The sequence below is a fragment of the Salvelinus alpinus genome, chromosome 1 (assembly GCF_045679555.1).
Source record: "Salvelinus alpinus chromosome 1, SLU_Salpinus.1, whole genome shotgun sequence".
Classification (NCBI taxonomy): Eukaryota; Metazoa; Chordata; class Actinopteri; order Salmoniformes; family Salmonidae; genus Salvelinus; species Salvelinus alpinus.
This window is the reverse complement of record NC_092086.1, coordinates 78,853,697-78,872,030: the sequence shown is the minus strand read 5'-3', so window position 1 is coordinate 78,872,030 and position 18,334 is coordinate 78,853,697. Positions and strand designations below refer to the sequence as shown.

Sequence of the window (18,334 nt, the reverse complement as noted above, 5' to 3'; positions counted from 1 at the left end):
CATGTCCAGCCCATCCATTATCTCAGCCAATCCTGGCCATTGGGAAGGTTCTCCCCTTTATCCATAGCTAAACCAACTAGGCTCATAATTGTATTCGTATTTACAGATGGAATACATGTTTGTTATTAAGGTACATGTAAGTTCACATGTTCCAGGGGGCATTTCTGCCAGAGAAAAAACACATTTTGATTGAACTTTTAAGAAGTTCAAATGCCTCTCTGAAGTAGTGATGTGCGACATACGCCTAGCTTCCTGAAAAGGGTCACTGTAATGCTCGTCGTGGTTGAAAAAAGGTGAGGACCAAAGCGCAGCGTGGTAAGTGTTCATCATTATATTTATTAAAAATAGAACACTAAACAAAATAACAAAGGAGAACGAAACGCAACAGTTCTGTAAGGTGACATCCACTACACAGAAAATAATCACCCACAACACACAATGACAAACAGGCTACCTAAATATGGCTCCCAATCAGAGACAACGACTGACACCTGCCTCTGATTGAGAACCATACTAGGCCAAACACATAGAAATAGAACAAAACATAGAAAAAACAACATAGAATGCCCACCCCAACTCACGCCCTGACCAAACTAAAATAAAGACATAACAAAGTAACTAAGCTCAGAACGTGACAGTCACATGAGCATGACAACACAACACGATGATGCCACAAATCATCATTATTCAACTACATTTAAAGTAAATTATCAGGTCAATACGACATCTTGGTTGCCATACTATTGTGGACTAAGTGCTCTATTCAATCCGTATTGTGGAAATTCAGTGTTACAGCAATGTTTCGGCGTTAGTGGAGACTGCATTCACGGTAAACGCTGCAGATGACGGCTCAATAGGAAATTACATTTACATTCCTATCACTCAATCTGTAACACTTCAGCAATACAGATTGAATAGAGCCCTAACTATAACCATTCGATTGTATTAGGTTTTCAACTTAATGCCACATAAAGCCATTTGCGACGGCTAGTAAATTAACTTGCAATTGCAATTCTCTCTTTGTTCATAACAACTCTCATTGTCAGAAACTATTTGCTGAAGGCCATTTTCAGCATTGCAATTCCAAATCTTTGAAATGTGCATAAACAAAACAACACTTAAGGATGGCGTTTGAGCTGAGCAGCCCTGAGCTAGAAATGCTATGAAAGTTTCTGACAGACCATTCTCAGCACAATTGGAACAAATCTACTGAAGCCAGGAAATCTTAGGCATTGTGCTCGATTATGCTATCTGATTGGATTAAATGAAAAACCAAAGACCTAATGACATTGCTGATTGGATACACCTTCTACTCACATCAAACAAGTGAGTGTGTCTTAGTAGGCTGTTACCTGCTTTGGCAGACTCATGTAATCTAGTATCGCAATTAGATAAGATAAGATGTACTATATTGTCCATTAACTTGCATAGAAGAGAAATGTGTATTTCTGCTCACAACCCAACCCCCCAAGACACGGACACACACCGAAGGGCTTGACGCATTGGGTCAGGTGCAGTGCAGCGTCCCTGGAGCAATTATAGCCGTTAATGCACTAAACACTTATTGAGAATCAAGTTTATTTACGCAGGAGTACAGTGACATCACACACATTTCAAGAAGCAAAGTGTGATACTTTGCTTCTTGACTGTCCAATATCTTGAAAACTTGACTGCTGACATGCAAAACATTTTGGGACTGTATCAACAGTGGACTAATAAAAATAGCAAAATATAGTTTTGAGAGGATTTTTCCTTTAACTCTCTGGGGCGTTCCATTATTACTGTGTATTTAGATGTGAGGGAACAGTCTGTTATGGTAATAATCCGCTGTGCCGGCTGATTTCATTTCTCCACTGGCGCAGGTGCATATACAGTTGAAGTCGGAAGTTTACATACACTTAGGTTGGAGTCATTAAAACTCGTTTTTCAACCACTCCACAAATTTCTTGTTAACAAACTATAGTTTTGGCAAGTTGGTTAGGACATCTACTTTGTGCATAACACAAGTAATTTTTCCAGCAATTGTTCACAGACAGATTATTTCACTTGTAATTTACTGTATCACAATTCCAGTGGGTCAGAAGTTTACATACACTAAGTTAACTGTGCCTTTAAACAGCTTGGAAAATTCCAGAAAATGACATCATGGCTTTGGAAGCTTCTGATAGGCTAATTTACATAATTTGAGTCAATTGGAGGTGTACATGTGGATGTATTTCAAGGCCTACCTTCAAACTCAGTGCATGGGGAAATCAAAAAGAAATCAGCCAAGACCTCAGAAAAATAATTGTAGACCTCCACAAGTCTGGTTCATCCTTGGGAGCAATTTCCAATTGCCTGAAGGTACCACGTTCATCTGTACAAACAATAGTACACAAGTATAAACACCATGGGCCCACGCAGCCGTCATACCGCTCAGGAAGGAGACGCGTTCTGTCTCCTAGAGATGAATGTACTTTGGTGCGAAAAGTGCAAATCAATCCCAGAACAACAGCAAAGGACTTTGTGAAGATGCTGGAGGAAACAGGTACAAAAGTATCTATATCCTCAGTAAAACGAGTCCTATATGGACATAACCTGATAGGCCACTCAGCAAAGAAGAAGTCACTGCTCCATAACCGCCATAAAATATCCAGACTACTGTTTGCAACTGCACATGGGGACAAAGATCGTACCTTTTGGAGAAATATCCTCTGGGTTGATGGGGAAAAAATAGAACTGTTTGGCCACAATGACCATCGTTATGTTTGGAGGAAAAAGGGGGAGGCTTGCAAGCCGAAGAACACCATCCCAACCGTGAAGCACGGGGGTGGCAGCATCATGTATTGGGGGTGCTTTGCTGCAGGAGGGACTGGTGCACATCACAAAATAGATGGCATCATGAGGCAGGGAAATTATGTGGGTATGTTGAAGCAACATCTCAAGACATCAGTCAGGAAGTTAAAGCTTGGTCGCAAATGGATCTTCCAATTGGACAATGACCCCAAGCATACTTCCAAAGTTATGGCAAAATGGCTTAAGGACAACAAAGTCAAGTTATTGGAGTGGCCATCACAAAGCCCTGACCTCAATCCTATAGAACATTTGTGGGCAGAACTGAAAAAGCGTGTGCGAGCAAGGAGGCCAACAAACCTGACTCAGTTACACCAGCTCTGTCAGGAGGAATGGGCCAAAATTCACCCAGCGTGGGAAGCTTGTGGAAGGCTACCCGAAACGTTTGACCCAAGTTAAACGTAAACAATTTAAAGGCAATGCTACCAAATACTAATTGAGAGTATGCAAACTTCTGACCCACTGGGAATGTGATGAAAGAAATAAAATCTGAAATAAATCATTCTCGCTACTATTATTCTGACATTTCACATTCTTAAAGAAAATGGTGATCCTAACTGACCTAAGACAGGGAATTTTTACTAGGATTAAATTTTGCCAAGGTGTATGTAAACTTCCGACTTTAACTGTATATCATAGGAAGTAGCGGCAAACAATCTAGCAGAGGGTACGCGGGGTAGAGGCCACTTAGTTTATCAAAAATATATTTTATTTCTGTCTATAGGGGGACTGGAATGTTGGTATACTGCAACTTTATTGAAATCTATTAAAGCCCCAATGCCAGAATAAAGTACTCGGTGGCTTCAGGAGGTGGCATTTAGAGATTACTAAATTGCCATTTACACTGCAAAATAAATATATTTTGAGTGCTCATTACACTCTTAGGGAAAAAAAGGTGCTATCTAGATCCTAAAATAACCCTTTTTCTAAGAGTGTACCATCTGTACTGGGGACAGATGTCATTAATTTTTATTTGTTGTGCCTCTTATTTTGCTCTATAAAAACAGCTCCGAAATGTATGTTTATCGATATTTTGCCATCTTTTTTTTTGCTTTGTTTTTGTGCAAATTTTATCAAAGGCCAAATCTTGCTCCCATTTTCTCTGTATGTCTCCATTTATACCGGCATCCCTCCCTCTCATTCTTCCTACCAAATATGTATTTCTGCTTCCCTTATTCTTTCCCTCCCTCTTTGTACTGTTTCCCTCCATTTCTCCAGATCCCTTATTCTTTCCCTCCATCTTTTTCTCTATCTTTCTGTCAGAGAGGCAAAGAAATAGATTTTCCTCTTGACATGCAGTGTTTGTGCTGGCCCTGTCCTCTGGGCAGGCCGTTGTCCTTTTGGTTGTCAGGGGCAACAGTAGTTATTGTCATCTCTAATGCGGACCCACTCCTGCAGAGCGGAAGAAGGTTGAATCTATCTGTTTGGTGAAGTCCACAGATACCAAGACACAGAGTAATCTCTAGCACACTCACTACGTCTATCTTCCCCTCTCTCTCTCCCTGGATCCCTCTGTCTTACTCTCTTTTTCTCCCTCCCTCTCTCTCCTTCCCTCCATTTCTCTACCTCTCACCCTCCCTCCCTTTCTCTCTCTCAGATTGAATACAGTATATGACTAATGATGTACCAGAATGAGACGTCACAGAATTATACCCCAACCCAGAAACGGAAATAGACGCTCGTAAAGCAGCGTTTGGGAGACGTACAACAGAAAAAGCCATTAATAAAATGTACCCGCGCTAATAAAAACAATTGTGTATCAGGAGCACTAGCCGCCAACGCCTGTTAATTGATGAAAATACATAAACAGAGATGGCAACCAATTCATTTTACCCCTACCCCCAAATATACTTTTTTTCGTCAAGGCTTAAATTGCAAAACACCATCTGGTAAACTGATTTTGGAATTGAACAAATGAGGCCCTCGCCTGCACAAGCTCTTGCGAGATAGAGTAGTCAATTTCTCTGCCTGTCTTGATTCCTTCCAGCGGCATAAAGCAGGGACAGAGAGGGATGGCTCACCGGCAGAGGATAGGCTAATTCACTAAAGGTCAATTGTATTCCCACGGGGGAAAACAACAACTGCAGTCGTGTGATACACCGCTCAGAGAGAGCATCCCGCGGAATTTATAAGGCTTAGCATCATGCAAACACAGAAATGCGGCAAATACGTCTTCTTTATGTAGAGGTATATTGTTATTGGAGTCCATGATTGCGCTCCATGATGGCTCCAAGAAGATGGGACTCATAAAGTAGGCTGGGAAAGGTAATCAGCTAGCTAGCCCTGAATCACCTACGACAGCGAATCTTGTGTGTGTGTGTGTGTGTGTGTGTGTGTGTGTGTGTGTGTGTGTGTGTGTGTGTGTGTGTGTGTGTGTGTGTGTGTGTGTGTGTGTGTGTGTGTGTGTGTGTGTGTGTGTGTGTGTGTGTGTGTGTGTGTGCAAAAGCATTGGTATATTTCTGTTGTGTTTACACCTTGATTTTGAAAGGAGATTATCGGTCATAACAGAGCACTGCAAGTCAAGTTTATTTATATACAAACTATTGGTACGTTGATGATAAATATAATCTGTGGCCTAAGCAATGTAATTCTGTAGTGATTACTGTACCTGCCACCCACTAACAGAATATATCATAGTATCCTCATTTAGATTATGTAAAAAATAGTTAGGTGGGTAAACGCTGATTGCTGTTCACAGTGAGTAAAATAACACTCCCTATACTTTTATAAACAGATTTCCGCAAAGGGTAGGTAAACACTGGAGCAAAATAAAATAGGTGCATAAACATCATTTACCCTCAACTACACCACTGATTCTGACTCTTGGGGCCGGTTTCCCATGCAGATCTAGGGCTCGATTCAATCTGTATCGCCAAAGTTCAGCGCTATAGCGCAATTTAAATTTAAAGGCAATTTTCCCGCGTTCACAGGGACTGCATTCATGGTAAACGCTGCATATGTCGGCTCAATAGGAAATGACCTTTACATTTCAAGCGCGCTGTTGCATGATCTCACTGTGACATTGTACTTCTACAGTACAACCACTGTGGTTCCAGTGGGGATTATCTTCTCTGTACTGTCAACCAGAACAGACTTTGCAGAGATGGTGCAGTGGCATTATCAGTAAAACTTTAACAGGTGTCCTCATGACAAGATGACTACTGAAGCTACAGTATGTCACATTTTGCCACTAGGGGCTTGTGGGGAACCATAGCAATTAGCTGGGAAGCTCCGTGCCCATTGTCACGTCTGCTGATGTCAATAAGGACGCGAGTGTCTCAGGTGACCTGCGACACGAGGCGAGAGAGAAAGAGAAAAGGAAGGAGGACCGCACCGGGGGCTGGCGATAGCTCATCAGTAAACATATTGACCAGCCGGCGCAGCTGCCACAGCCAAGTAATGGGGTTAGCAGACATCCAGGGGCCACCGATGATTGAGGGTTGCAGAGACGGGTGCTTTATTGTACTGCTTGATTTGAATGAGCAGCGGTATATTACTGCTGTATAGCGGCACATCCCTAGCGGAGCCCCTTGAGCAGCCCCTCCAGCTGTCTTAGGAGGACTGCTTAGAGCCCGTCCCTCCCGAAGACATTTTACTAGGCCTCAAATAGAGGCTGTGATGTTGTATTATGTCTTAAAATGTAGATTGAGAAAGAAGGTAAAAACCCTTACTTGACTGTGCAGATGTTTGATTCCCCCTCTGCTCTTCATGTCTACTCGTTTCAGGACTGTTCTTGAACCACTGCGTTTTTCTCTTCCCTCCTTCCTGAGGACATGCAGTGTACTCCTCTTTGATAACTCCTGCTTTCAGTTGTACCAGTGGTGATCTGGCCTACAAGCAGCCCGATAGAGGAAGCGCAAAGAAGCGGTAGTTAAAAAGCGAGCAGTGAAATGGCCCCTCTTCCCTTTTACAAGGTTGGAATCTATTTTAAAGAGCAAGCCGAGGTGCTCAAGCGATTATGCTAAAGAACTGTCATCCTAGCTGGAGCCCTGTGGCATTACTTAACAGGACTACAGTGCTTTTCTTCTGGAGGACCATAGGAAAAGCAGGCCCTCCGAGGCCTGGCTCTCCCCGCTGAGAGGGACATGATCTAGGCTCGCTGTTTGAGATCTCTCCCTGTTCCCTGGTCCTTAGGCAATATGAGGGAGGTGAAGCATTAACTCTCATGTCCCTGGTGGTTTTATGTGTAGAAGGGTTGAGATGCCTGCACACCCTGGTAGAGGTTTCCACGGATCTTCCCGAACCCAAACTTTTCCCTTGGGTCCGGGTCGGGTTCTGTTTGATTGTCGTTGGGTCTCGGACCTACGTACTTACAGCTGATAGACCCGAGTGGACACGAATGGACCCGACTACGACTCTGCATAGCCTATAGCAGGGCTCTCCAACCCTGTTCCTGGGGAGCTACCTTCCTGTAGGTTTTTGCTCCAACCCCAATCTAGCGCACCTGATTCTAATAATTAGCTTTTGATAACCTGAATCAGGTTAGTTACAACTGGGATTGGAGTGAAAACCTACAGGATGTTAGCACTCCAGGAATAGGGTTGGAGAGCCCTGGCATATTTATTTTACATTAATAAGGGCAATTAATGGACTTATAGAAGGTCTACATGAGAGGTAGTGAGAAGAGAGGTGTAGAAAGCGAGGGAACACCTCCCTCCACTCATCCTCTCATGTCTACAGTAGATAAGGGGAAACATGGGAAGTCTGTTTACATACAGCTCTGGAAATGCATCTAGCCCCAACTTAACTGTGACTGAGATGGAGGTGTCTAACCACTTTCAGAATAAAATATGTTTGATACCTATGTTGTCTGGAATTGAAACATTGCATTATGCAAGGTGTTCACGTGATTTCCGATGCGCTAGCTAGTATCTGTGTTCGTTGACAGGTTTCTCAACAACAATCTAGCTTTGGTTGGGTACAGGCCGACTTTGATAAAACAGTGAGAAACCATGTTACCTGACAGGCTGCTTTGATTGGCAAGCAGACATCTCCCTGCGTTTCTAAAATCAGCCGAGTCCTCCGAGGCAGGTGTTTCATCTCAGGAAGACACAGGCTACGTCCCAAATGGCACCCTATTCACTATATAGTGCACTACTGCAGTATATAATGCCATTTGGGACTCAGATTGGTCCCCCTGCTCCCATCTCCCTCTACTCCGACACGGTGGAGCACAGTCAACACATATCTCCTTCGTTTCCTAAGATTTCGGATAAACGCAAAGGAAACTGGTAAACTTTGCCCAAAATCATCAAAAGACCACAATCGGATTATATCAAGATTTCGATTTAATCTCCCTGGAGAGGGAGCAGGATGTGGAGTTACGCCCCACTCTTGCAGAAATTGACATTGCAAATAGGGTTACCACATAACAAGCCTTACAGTTTCCTGGATCTCGAGGTCTGATAAAGCTGAAGTGTGGTAAAGGGAAAACAACCTTTGCTTGTGTCCCCACAATGGCGCTGCATGGGGACAATGATGTTTTGTTAATTGGACTAATTTGCGATAGTACATTTTGGATTTACAACAGAAAAACAAATGGGCTTTTTTTATGTTGATCCATCATGGATACTTATAGTTAAGGGAGAGAGAATAAGTTAAATAAACAGCTAATTCAAAGTGCCTGTTTTATCCTCCAATGTCCTCTGCAAACCACATTTATTTTATTGAAATACTCTTGATGTCATTTTATCATAAAAACAAATACTGAAAAATAAACAACAAATAAAGGTTTTCATATGCTTTTATACTGCGCAACAACAGATATTTTCTCTGCTGAGGAACCAAGTCACCAAAAAATATATATATTTCACAACTCAAAGGTCCTATGGGTAATATGCGTGCCCTGTACCATTGCGGTTTGTCACATCAAGGTTAGTATGATTGCATTTGACAAAGGTTATTTCAGTGGTTTTTATTGAGATTCCCAAAGTCATGTCATATTGATCAAAATATGCACAGCCATACCGAATTCTGCCCTTTGTAAATGAAATGTAAAATGTTTTCCCCAGCTCCCCACAGTCACACATTGGCCTTCAACATAATGCAGGAGTGTGTGCAGTTGTATTTTATTGATGAGCTGTCTGTGTACCATGTGAACGCTGTCTACGCCGCCACGATTGCTGCCGTCCTCCCATAAGCGGCAATGGCGCTCCCTTCACAGTTTGATGTCCAATGTGTGTGTGTTGTGTTTTATCTTTGCACTACATTGGTTCCCTTTGATTTCCCTTAAGCCTTGTGTCTTAGTCTTTGTCATGTAATGGTCTCTGAATGCTTGCTTATGGGTTCCATTTGTTTTCTCCCTCCCGTCCCCATTTCTCCTTTTTTTGCATGCCACATTCCTCCTGCTCCCTCCCTCCACCACTACTGTCCCTCCGTCCTTGTGTGCTCAGACACTACGCCCAGCACTGAACCCGCAGCACACGGTTGGTATCTCTTCCCTCCTCTTCTTTTTTGTCTGCCCGCCACAGCATGCCCCACCGCAGCATGACATCTGATAACCGGCAATGTTTTAAAGTTCTCGCTCTCCTTTGATTACCCTACTGTACTGTCTGCCACACTGTGGATGAATGCCTCCTGTACATGAAACAATGATTTGCTATGGTTTCATTTGTTACTGTGTCCGTCTGTCTCTGCTTGTTTGTGTCTGCATGTGCATATTTCTGTCTGTTTGTACAGATATTGCAAAACATCCCCTAGCCTCTACACACTTGTGTAGATCTGAAAGAATCAGAAGGATATAGCCAATATGGTAATAGCTCCACTTTGCCTTCTGATAGGCTAGGTGGAATTTTGTCAGCATTGCTTACACATTACTGTGTAGGCCCAATTCCCCTATAAGAAAGGAATTAGGGGTCCATTTGGAATTGGGCATTTGTATGACTAACCTGCTGGTCCTTTTAGCCAGTTTGTCCTTTTAGCTAACTCCTCTCTGTGTTTGTTCCTTTTCATGCCATACATGTATACTATGACAACACGAGAAGAGTTGGCTACAGCACATATAGAATGGGTCCAGTCTATTGTATGACTATCCATCCTTCATGTGTCTATGTCTGTCCGTCCGCCTGACTTTCTGTCTGTTAGTGTGTATTTGTGTTAGAAATCCTCGCCAGTACATTTTAATTAAAAAAAACACCCCTTTTGGGTTAATCAAAATGGCCACTCTTAATTGAACACCAGATAATATCTCCATAACAACGCATGAGTGTGCATAAGTACTTGTTGACATTTGCCTCCAGTGTTCTCATTTTGCGCCCAAAAGTAATAAATATTGACCTGCCTCAAAAAAAAAAATGATGAATTTAAATGATGTCTAAATGGCTGGTTTTGTAAGGTGATAGATCACCTGGTACTCAGACAGCGTAGTTCAGTTTGCCAGATAATTACCGCTTGGTTTCTGTCCACATGGGCCACAAACAGCAGACTATTCATAGAGCTCAGAGGACAAGACATTTTTGTATGCAGCTAGTGTTTTGAGACATGGAGTGCCCTTCTACTTGGCTTTTCAGGCATAGGAAGTGCCCTATTACTTGTTCTTTGAGTAGCAGGACCAGCCTGGGTGTGCAGTGTGTAAGTGGTGTTTTCTGAGGGGGAAAGGCACTGAGGCTTGACTACATACTGTAGTTTGCTACGTGGTACATGTAGCCAGGTTATAACTTTGCTTTCTCGCAGTTAACTGCCATTCTAAATACCATGTCACAAGGGTAATGTTAACCTTGTGGAGTAATGTCTGCCTTGCCTATGATGTATCACTTATAATTGCTATAAGCCCCAGAATAAGTTATTGCAATTTCCACTATTCAAATAGTACATTGGTGAAACCAGATGAACATATTTCTGGATATGATTTTACATATGCAGACATGTAAAGGTATTTGGGGCAAGGAGTTATGGGGAGGGAGGTATGGTACTGTATACACACAATTTATCTAACTCCTTCTCACCCTGAAAGGGATACATCAGGATTTTGGCAATGAAACCCTTTATCTACTTCCCCAGAGTCAGATAAACTCATGGATACCATTTGTATGTCTCTGTGTGCAGTATGAAGGAAGTTGCTAACTAGCGTTATCTTAATTGCTAACTTGTGTTAGCGCAATGACTGAAAGTCTGTGGTAAGTGCTAGAAGATACCATAGACTCCCAGTCATTGTGCTAACGCTAGTTAGTATTGGCTCGCGAAACTGAACTCAGCAAGAAAAGAAACGTCCCTTTTTCAGGACCCTGTCTTTCAAAGATAAATCGTAAAAATCCAAATAACTTCACAGATCTTCATTGTAAAGGCTTTAAAAACACTGTTTCCCATGCTTGTTCAATGAACCATAAACAATTAATGAACATGCACCTGTGAAACGGTTGTTAAGACATTAACAGCTTACAGACGGTAGGCAATTAAGGTCACAGTTATGAAAACTTAGGACACTAAAGTGGCCTTTCTACTGACTCTGAAAAACACCAAAAGAAAGATGCCCAGGGTTCATCTGCGTGAACATGCCTTAGGCATGCTGCAAGGAGGCATGAGGACTGCAGATGTGGCCAGGGCAATATATTGCAATGTCCATACTGTGAGACGCCTAAGACAGCACTACAGGAAGACAGGACGGACTGCTGATCGTCCTCGCAGTGGCAGACCAAGTGTAACAACACCTGCACAGGATCGGTACATCCGAACATCACACATGCAGCGTCCTACCAGGAGGGGCTGAAGAGGTCCTATTAGAGGGCTCCTCCCTTACCTCCTCGCACTAGCCTGCCAAAGACAGATTGACCCACCACAGCCAGGTGTCATACAAGAAGGGACCGGAGGGGTCCTACTAGAGGGCCCCCTCCCTACCTCCTCACACTAACCTGTCAGAGATAGAAGCGGGACAGGTACAGGATGGCAACAACTGCCCGAGTTACACCAGGAACGCACAATCCCTCCATCAGTGCTCAGACTGTCCGCAATAGGCTGAGAGAGGCTGGACTGAGGGCTTGTAGGCCTGTTGTAAGGCAGGTCCTCACCAGACATCACCGGCAACAACGTCGCTTATGGGCACGTCGCTGGACCAGACAGGACTGGCAAAAAGTGCTCTTCACTGACGAGTCAAGGTTTGTCTCACCAGGGGTGATGGTCGGATTCGCGTTTATCATCGCAGGAATGAGCGTTACACCGAGGCTTGTACTCTGGAGCGGGATCGATTTGGAGGTGGAGGGTCCGTCATGGTCTGGGGTGGTGTGTCACAGCATCATCGGACTGAGCTTGTTGTCATTGTAGGCAATCTCAACGCTGTGCGTTACAGAGAAGACATCCTCCTCCCTCATGTGGTACCCTTCCTGCAGGTTCATCCTGACATGACCCTCCAGCATGACAATGCCACCAGCCATACTGCTTGTTCTGTGTGTGATTTCCTGCAAGGCAGTGTTCTGCCATGGCCAGCGAAGAGCCCGGATCTCAATCCCATTGACCACGTCTGGGACCTGTTGGATTGGAGGGTGAGGGCTAGGGCCATTCCCCCCAGAAATGTCCGGGAACTCGCAGGTGCCTTGGTGGAAGAGTGGGGTAACATCTCACAGCAAGAACTGGCAAATCTGGTGCAGTCCATGAGGAGGAGATGCACTGCAGGACTTGAAGGAGCTGGTGGCCGCACCAGATACTGACTGTTACTTTTGATTTTGACCCCCTTTGTTCACATTATTCAATTTCTGTTAGTCACATGTCTGTGGAACTTGTTTAGTTTATGCCTCGGTTGTTGAATCTTGTTATGTTCATACAAATATTTACAAACGTTAAGTTTGCTGAAAATAAACGCAGTTGACAGTGAGAGGATGTTTCTTTTTTTGCTGAGTTTACCTCTAACTTCCTTTATACTGGATGCAGAGACATAAAAATGGTATCCATGAGTTCACCTGACTCTGGGGTAGTAGAAAAATAGCTTCATTGTCAAAATCCTGAAGTAACCTTTAACACAATGCCAACTCTGGTGTGAAATATGTTTTATGCAAAATTTCAAGCAGCTTTATCTCACACCAACTGATAAATCAATGTTTGTGATCAGTAAGACGCATGCAACTCTCTCTTAAGGTTAAGCTAGCTTCTGAGTATAGCATTATAGCTTTTCTTTGTCGGCAAGATAGACATATTGATTAAACTGTACCTTTGCATTCGGTTCAGAAAGCTTTTCAGTGGCCTTAAAAAATATTTGATTCATTCAAGGTACATGGAATACAATGATGCCAACAAAACAAGTTTCACACAGGTCACTGTGAAATATTAAGCTGTCGCAGAAGTATTAAACATTTGCATTCTATCGTTACAAAATGTGTTCTTGTTGTTTTGGTGCACTTTCACTGTTTGGGAGATGTTTCTGCTCTCTGATAAACCTATTTTACCCTCGGTATAGCCTAGAAACACGATGTTACATAAATAAGAGGGGAGTGGGGTTGGACTGAAGGGGGTAGAAAGATACTACAGTGAAGAGTAACCAGTACACTACCACCAAAGTAAAGCAGTCACATTTGTGTATCTATGCTACATTTTTGCATCGTCCCCTTTGTCAGAAGTGCTTCACTCTAGCTGAAGCACTATTCAGTTGCTTTGGAGATGGATACTACAAGGCCAAGTTGTTGTTACTCCTTTGCGGCGTAGAGCTGAAGTGGGGTTGCCTCAGGAATATGAATTACAGTGCAGGGCCGGGCCGGGAGACGCATTGCTGTCCTGGTCAGATAGATCAAACCCTTATCAGCACGTCAGCCTCGCTGTCAGACAGCACTTCTATCGCCACACACTGGCACCAGCGTTTCCTTTACCTGACCCACTGTGTATTTAGTTTCAAACTGCCTGGGGTGCTGACTTTTTCAATCTGATTTATCAATAATGTGTCATCTTGTGTGTTTTATTTTACGATAAATGATGTTGGTGTTTTTTCTCAAAGAATGCATTCTTCAGAGTGTGTCCTCTCGCGCTGTGTGAATGCATTCTTCAGAGTGTGTCCTCTCTCTCGCGCTGTGTGAATGCATTCTTCAGAGTGTGTCCTCTCGCGCTGTGTGAATGCATTCTTCAGAGTGTGTCCTCTCTCTCGCGCTGTGTGAATGCATTCTTCAGAGTGTGTCCTCTCTCTCGCGCTGTGTGAATGCATTCTTCAGAGTGTGTCCTCTCGCGCTGTGTGAATGCATTCTTCAGAGTGTGTCCTCTCGCGCTGTGTGAATGCATTCTTCAGAGTGTGTCCTCTCTCTCGCGCTGTGTGAATGCATTCTTCAGAGTGTGTCCTCTCTCTCGCGCTGTGTGAATGCATTCTTCAGAGTGTGTCCTCTCTCTCGCGCTGTGTGAATGCATTCAGGGTTGGTCCCTCGTTCACTCTGTTAATTTCCAAAGCCAACACGTTTCACTCTGGCCTTTACAAACATGAGGCTAACATGTCCAGGCCAGTTGTTTGATGATGTGCCTTAAGTAACTTGATTGCAAAAAATATATCTGCAAGAAGCCCGGCGTAAAGCCAACGTCGGTATTATTTCAGATCCCCACACAGATTAAGGCAGAAGGTGTGGTGGTGGCAAGGTAATACTATTTCACCTCATGGTCGAAGTAATGCAATTGAATTTCAAGGACTGGTGCGCTTGTTTTTGGGTGGGGGGGTTGTGTGTGTCCATTTCATGCATGACATTTTAGAGTACATGATTTTTGTTGTTGTCCTACCTTGTTCTTCATGCTTGAATTACCTCAAGGCCAGGAAATACCATCTCACCATTGCCCAATGTGTAGCTGAGGGCCCTCTGCTTTTCTGAATGTTACTCAGAATATTTCATTCATATTCCTGAAGCAATCACAAAGTCACCCCCAATAGTACAAAACACCTGAAGTAAACTCCCTGCAATCCTCAGGAAAAGTGACATTTGCTGCTTGGGAACATTAAGCAACAGCTTATTTATGTATCTCTCTCTCTCTGTCTCAGCGCAAAGTAACTTAAGCCTCTGTTTGACATGAGCTGAGCCTCTGCTGATGCGCGCCTGTTTTACATGCCGAAGAGTGCCAGCACTAGCTAACTACCTCTCCCCTGGAAGCTGTCACCATGGTGATGCCCCTGCTTGTTGTGGCAGAGAGAAGCCAGCATTATTGAACTTCTTGTTTCAAGAAACAGACATTTTGCTCTGCATAATGCTACACTTGAGAGCCCCTGTTTGGGTTGGCATGGGGACTACATCTCTATATCTTCAACAGAATCTTCTGCTCCTATCCACACATTCTTTTTGAAAAGGGCATGGTCAGAGGATGGAACAGGTCTAAAGTCTGTTCCATTAGTTGATAACGAGCTCTGCCTGCTAATCTTCTATCTGGAGAGGTGAGCACGCTGGAAAAGACACTCCTGCCAACGTGCCTGTCAGGGCGGTGTGCGAGAGAAGGAGGGGATAATTGAGCTAGGCCCAGGAAGCCACTGGGAAAGCGATGGTGGAGCGGGAAGACGGCGGAATAAGGGCCACTTTGCTCCCAGCTGGAACTGCAGCAGGTGAAGCGGAAGACTTATCTCTTCCATTTAATAGGGAACAGAGTTTGCCACATTTGAGCCCCATTTATACCTGGTTCTAACATGCATCCTTGTTCCTGATCTTTTCCACATACTGATTGTGCCCACATTTTCAGACAGGTGTAGATGATTAAAAGATGCATTGTGATCTGATTGTGATCAGATCTTCCTGACCACCTCAGGAGGTATTGAAGTATGCATTGTGTCTGGATATCTTACAAGTGTAGACGGATCTGGACAGTGAAACCATTTAAATCAGGGATGTGCAACTTCAGTCCGCGGGGGCCTGATTGGTGTCACGCATTTGCACCAGCCCCAGCTAACACACCTGACTGCAATACTCAACTAATCATGATCTTCAGTTTGGAATGCAATTAGTTTAATCAGCTGTGTTTGCTAGGGATGGGGGGAAAGTGTGACACCACTCTGGCCCCCAAGGACTGGAGTTGCCCACCCCTGATTTAAATCATCATTATCCCGCCTTCTAAAATCATTGACAGGTGGCACCATTGACTTATGGCATCAATATGTGTCTTAAATAAATAAAGATAAAGGAGGGACCAGAAAATCTGGTCGCAATGCAGACACAGTGGACAGATAAGAGACACAGATGCATATCTGAAAATGTGGGCACAATCAGTTATAAACTAGGCTTTGTATGCCATTAATATTCAGACCTGGTCAGTAAATTACGGGAACACGACTTTGAGTCACCTAGAGGATTCGTCACAAGACTTGCCGCATCCTATTGTTTCCCCCGGTGTGTTTATTTCTCGGGTCTGTCGGAGTTGTCAGGGTTTTCATTGACTCCTTGATTACAGCTTTAGTCCACTGGCTTTGGAAGTCATGCTAACGGGTGGGAAATTAGGTGGGAGAGACTGTGTGGACACACCATGCATTTAAATGGCAAGTATGTCGTGAGAGCTGTATCTATGTTTGTGTCCGTGTGTACGTGAGCTGAATATGTATGGCATAAGTGTAGCATGTTGATGGTACATGTATGTGTGGGTTTCATGTGAGATGCGTTTGTAATTTTGAGCACGCTCTGTGTGTGTTTGTAGCACGTGTTGTGTCTGTGAGCCTGCCACTTGTGGGGCTCTCTCAGGTGAGGCGCATATGCTGCCGTAATTAGCCAGGAGAATCGCAAACTATTAAGGCAGACAACCAAAAAGGGACCCTCTTCCCCTCCTTCTTCTCCCTCTCTAACTCATCCTCGGCTGAAATTAAATGGACCACCGAGGGGTCGTCTGGGGCCTAGACGCCCTGGTGGTTGGCGGGAAGCGAGAATCAGTGGGGGTGATTTCTAGCAGCGGGGCAGATGAGTGTGGAAATTAGCTTCGTCTACTGAATCAACAGTTCCTCAGTCACCTGCAGTTCCTCTCCATCGCTCGCAGCCCACGCCAAATGCTACCTTCCAAGGCTCTGGCCCTTCATTTAAGCCATTTTCTTCAATTATTCTCCCATTTTCCCTTCTATGGCCCTGTTTGAAATGTTGGGTAAACAGAGGTACAGTTTGTAATTCTCTGGCAAGGCTTCTTAGCCAGTAGTTTTTGGGGTTTCAGTTCTCTACATGGTGTAAAGATTTGTTTTGGCCTCTTGAAGGAAATGTGTTTCCAAATCTGCCTTAATTTGTTGGTTTGGTTTATTCTTAAGCTCTACACCGCAAATAAATTATGTACATTCTGAACGTCACAAGCCTTTTAAAGCACCTGTACATTGACTGGCTGAAAAATGAGCCGATCTGTCGAATAGAGGGATAATAGACGCTCTTTAATGTAAAAATGTTCCCATAATTCATATACATGAGAGCAGAGACCCCTCTGAGGTGAGGTTTTGGATTACACATCACCTCTTCTCGACACTCTGGACTCCATTATGACTGCGTGCTTTGTGAACAATGGCCTCACCAAGAAAGCACTACAGGATTGTGCTGTATGTCCTCAGAAAGGGACCGAAAATCACCCAAAAACCTGATAATGACAGCTCACAGTGGCCTACAGATAGGAAATCAAAACACCCTGCTAGGCTGACATTCATACATTGCCACATTTTATTCCTTCCACTTTTTTGCCTGCTTTTTGTGGTGTTTTCATTGTCCAACTCAAAGCCATCAACCAGCTGTAAACTCTTAGAAAAACAGATGCTTTCTAGAACCTAAAAGGGTTGTCCCCGTAGAATAACCCTTTGAAGAACCAACCCCTTTTGGTCCCAGGTAGAACCATATTGGGTTCCATGTAGAACCCTTTCCCCAGAGGGTACTTCTACATGGCCACCACCGCAGTGAGGCAAAGGTGATGGCTGTCAATGCGAACCTCTGCGTATGCTCGCCGGTGTGGGTCGACTGCTTCCATGGCAGCCAAGGACAAGAATTAGCCTTTATCCGTCTTTTCTCAGGAAATGAGGGAAGCTTTTGGGAAACGGGACCTGCTCGCCCCAGGCTTTGCACCGTTCCCTGGAAGGGACATCTTATCCTGGATTAGCCCTGACAAAACTCACTTCCCCTGGCTCTCGCACAATGGACAAATGGTCCCCAGTGGTGTCTTGTGTTGTTTACACATATTTACATAATTCTTTTTTTGTCATGTTATATACACGTGGCACCCCAACACACACATTGGGGGGGATCTAGTCGATGTTGACTCACTAAGAAAATAAGCAACATCAGAGTCCAATTTTAACCGAGCCCTGCCACAACATCTGTCCCTAATTCTTTACTTGCCACAGGATATTCTGCTTTTTTTTTTTTCTTTGCCCACAACTACATTAAAGCAGCTGGAATTTAATGGGGTGGTTTGTTTGTCTGATACAAAGACTCCTCAGGCACTCTCTGTCAAGCTAAAAATCCATTTGGTTTAACCGGCTTGTAAAGGTTGCCCTCCTCTCCTTCCCCTGCCTCCACGCCACACCGGCGGCCCACTCCTGTCCGACCCTCGCTACTGTAAATATAAATCTTGGGGAGTTTGTCGGCCAATACGGTAATGACAAGGCTCCGGGCAGCTTGGT

The 18,334-nt window shown here is 44.0% G+C and overlaps 1 protein-coding gene across 5 annotated transcripts in view; it reads left to right on the top strand.

Moving 5' to 3' along the window:
• cadm1a (cell adhesion molecule 1a) overlaps positions 1–18,334 on the top strand; it is a 418,595-nt gene that overhangs the window by 383,206 nt on the left and 17,055 nt on the right. For 3 of the 5 annotated variants that reach the window (XM_071327376.1, XM_071327348.1, XM_071327358.1), the window contains one exon: positions 9,225–9,257. The exons of the other annotated variants lie outside the window; for them this stretch is intronic. In XM_071327376.1, the coding sequence (XP_071183477.1) occupies positions 9,225–9,257 (33 nt within the window). The remainder of the gene's footprint in view (positions 1–9,224; positions 9,258–18,334) is intronic. 5 annotated transcript variants of the gene reach the window in all.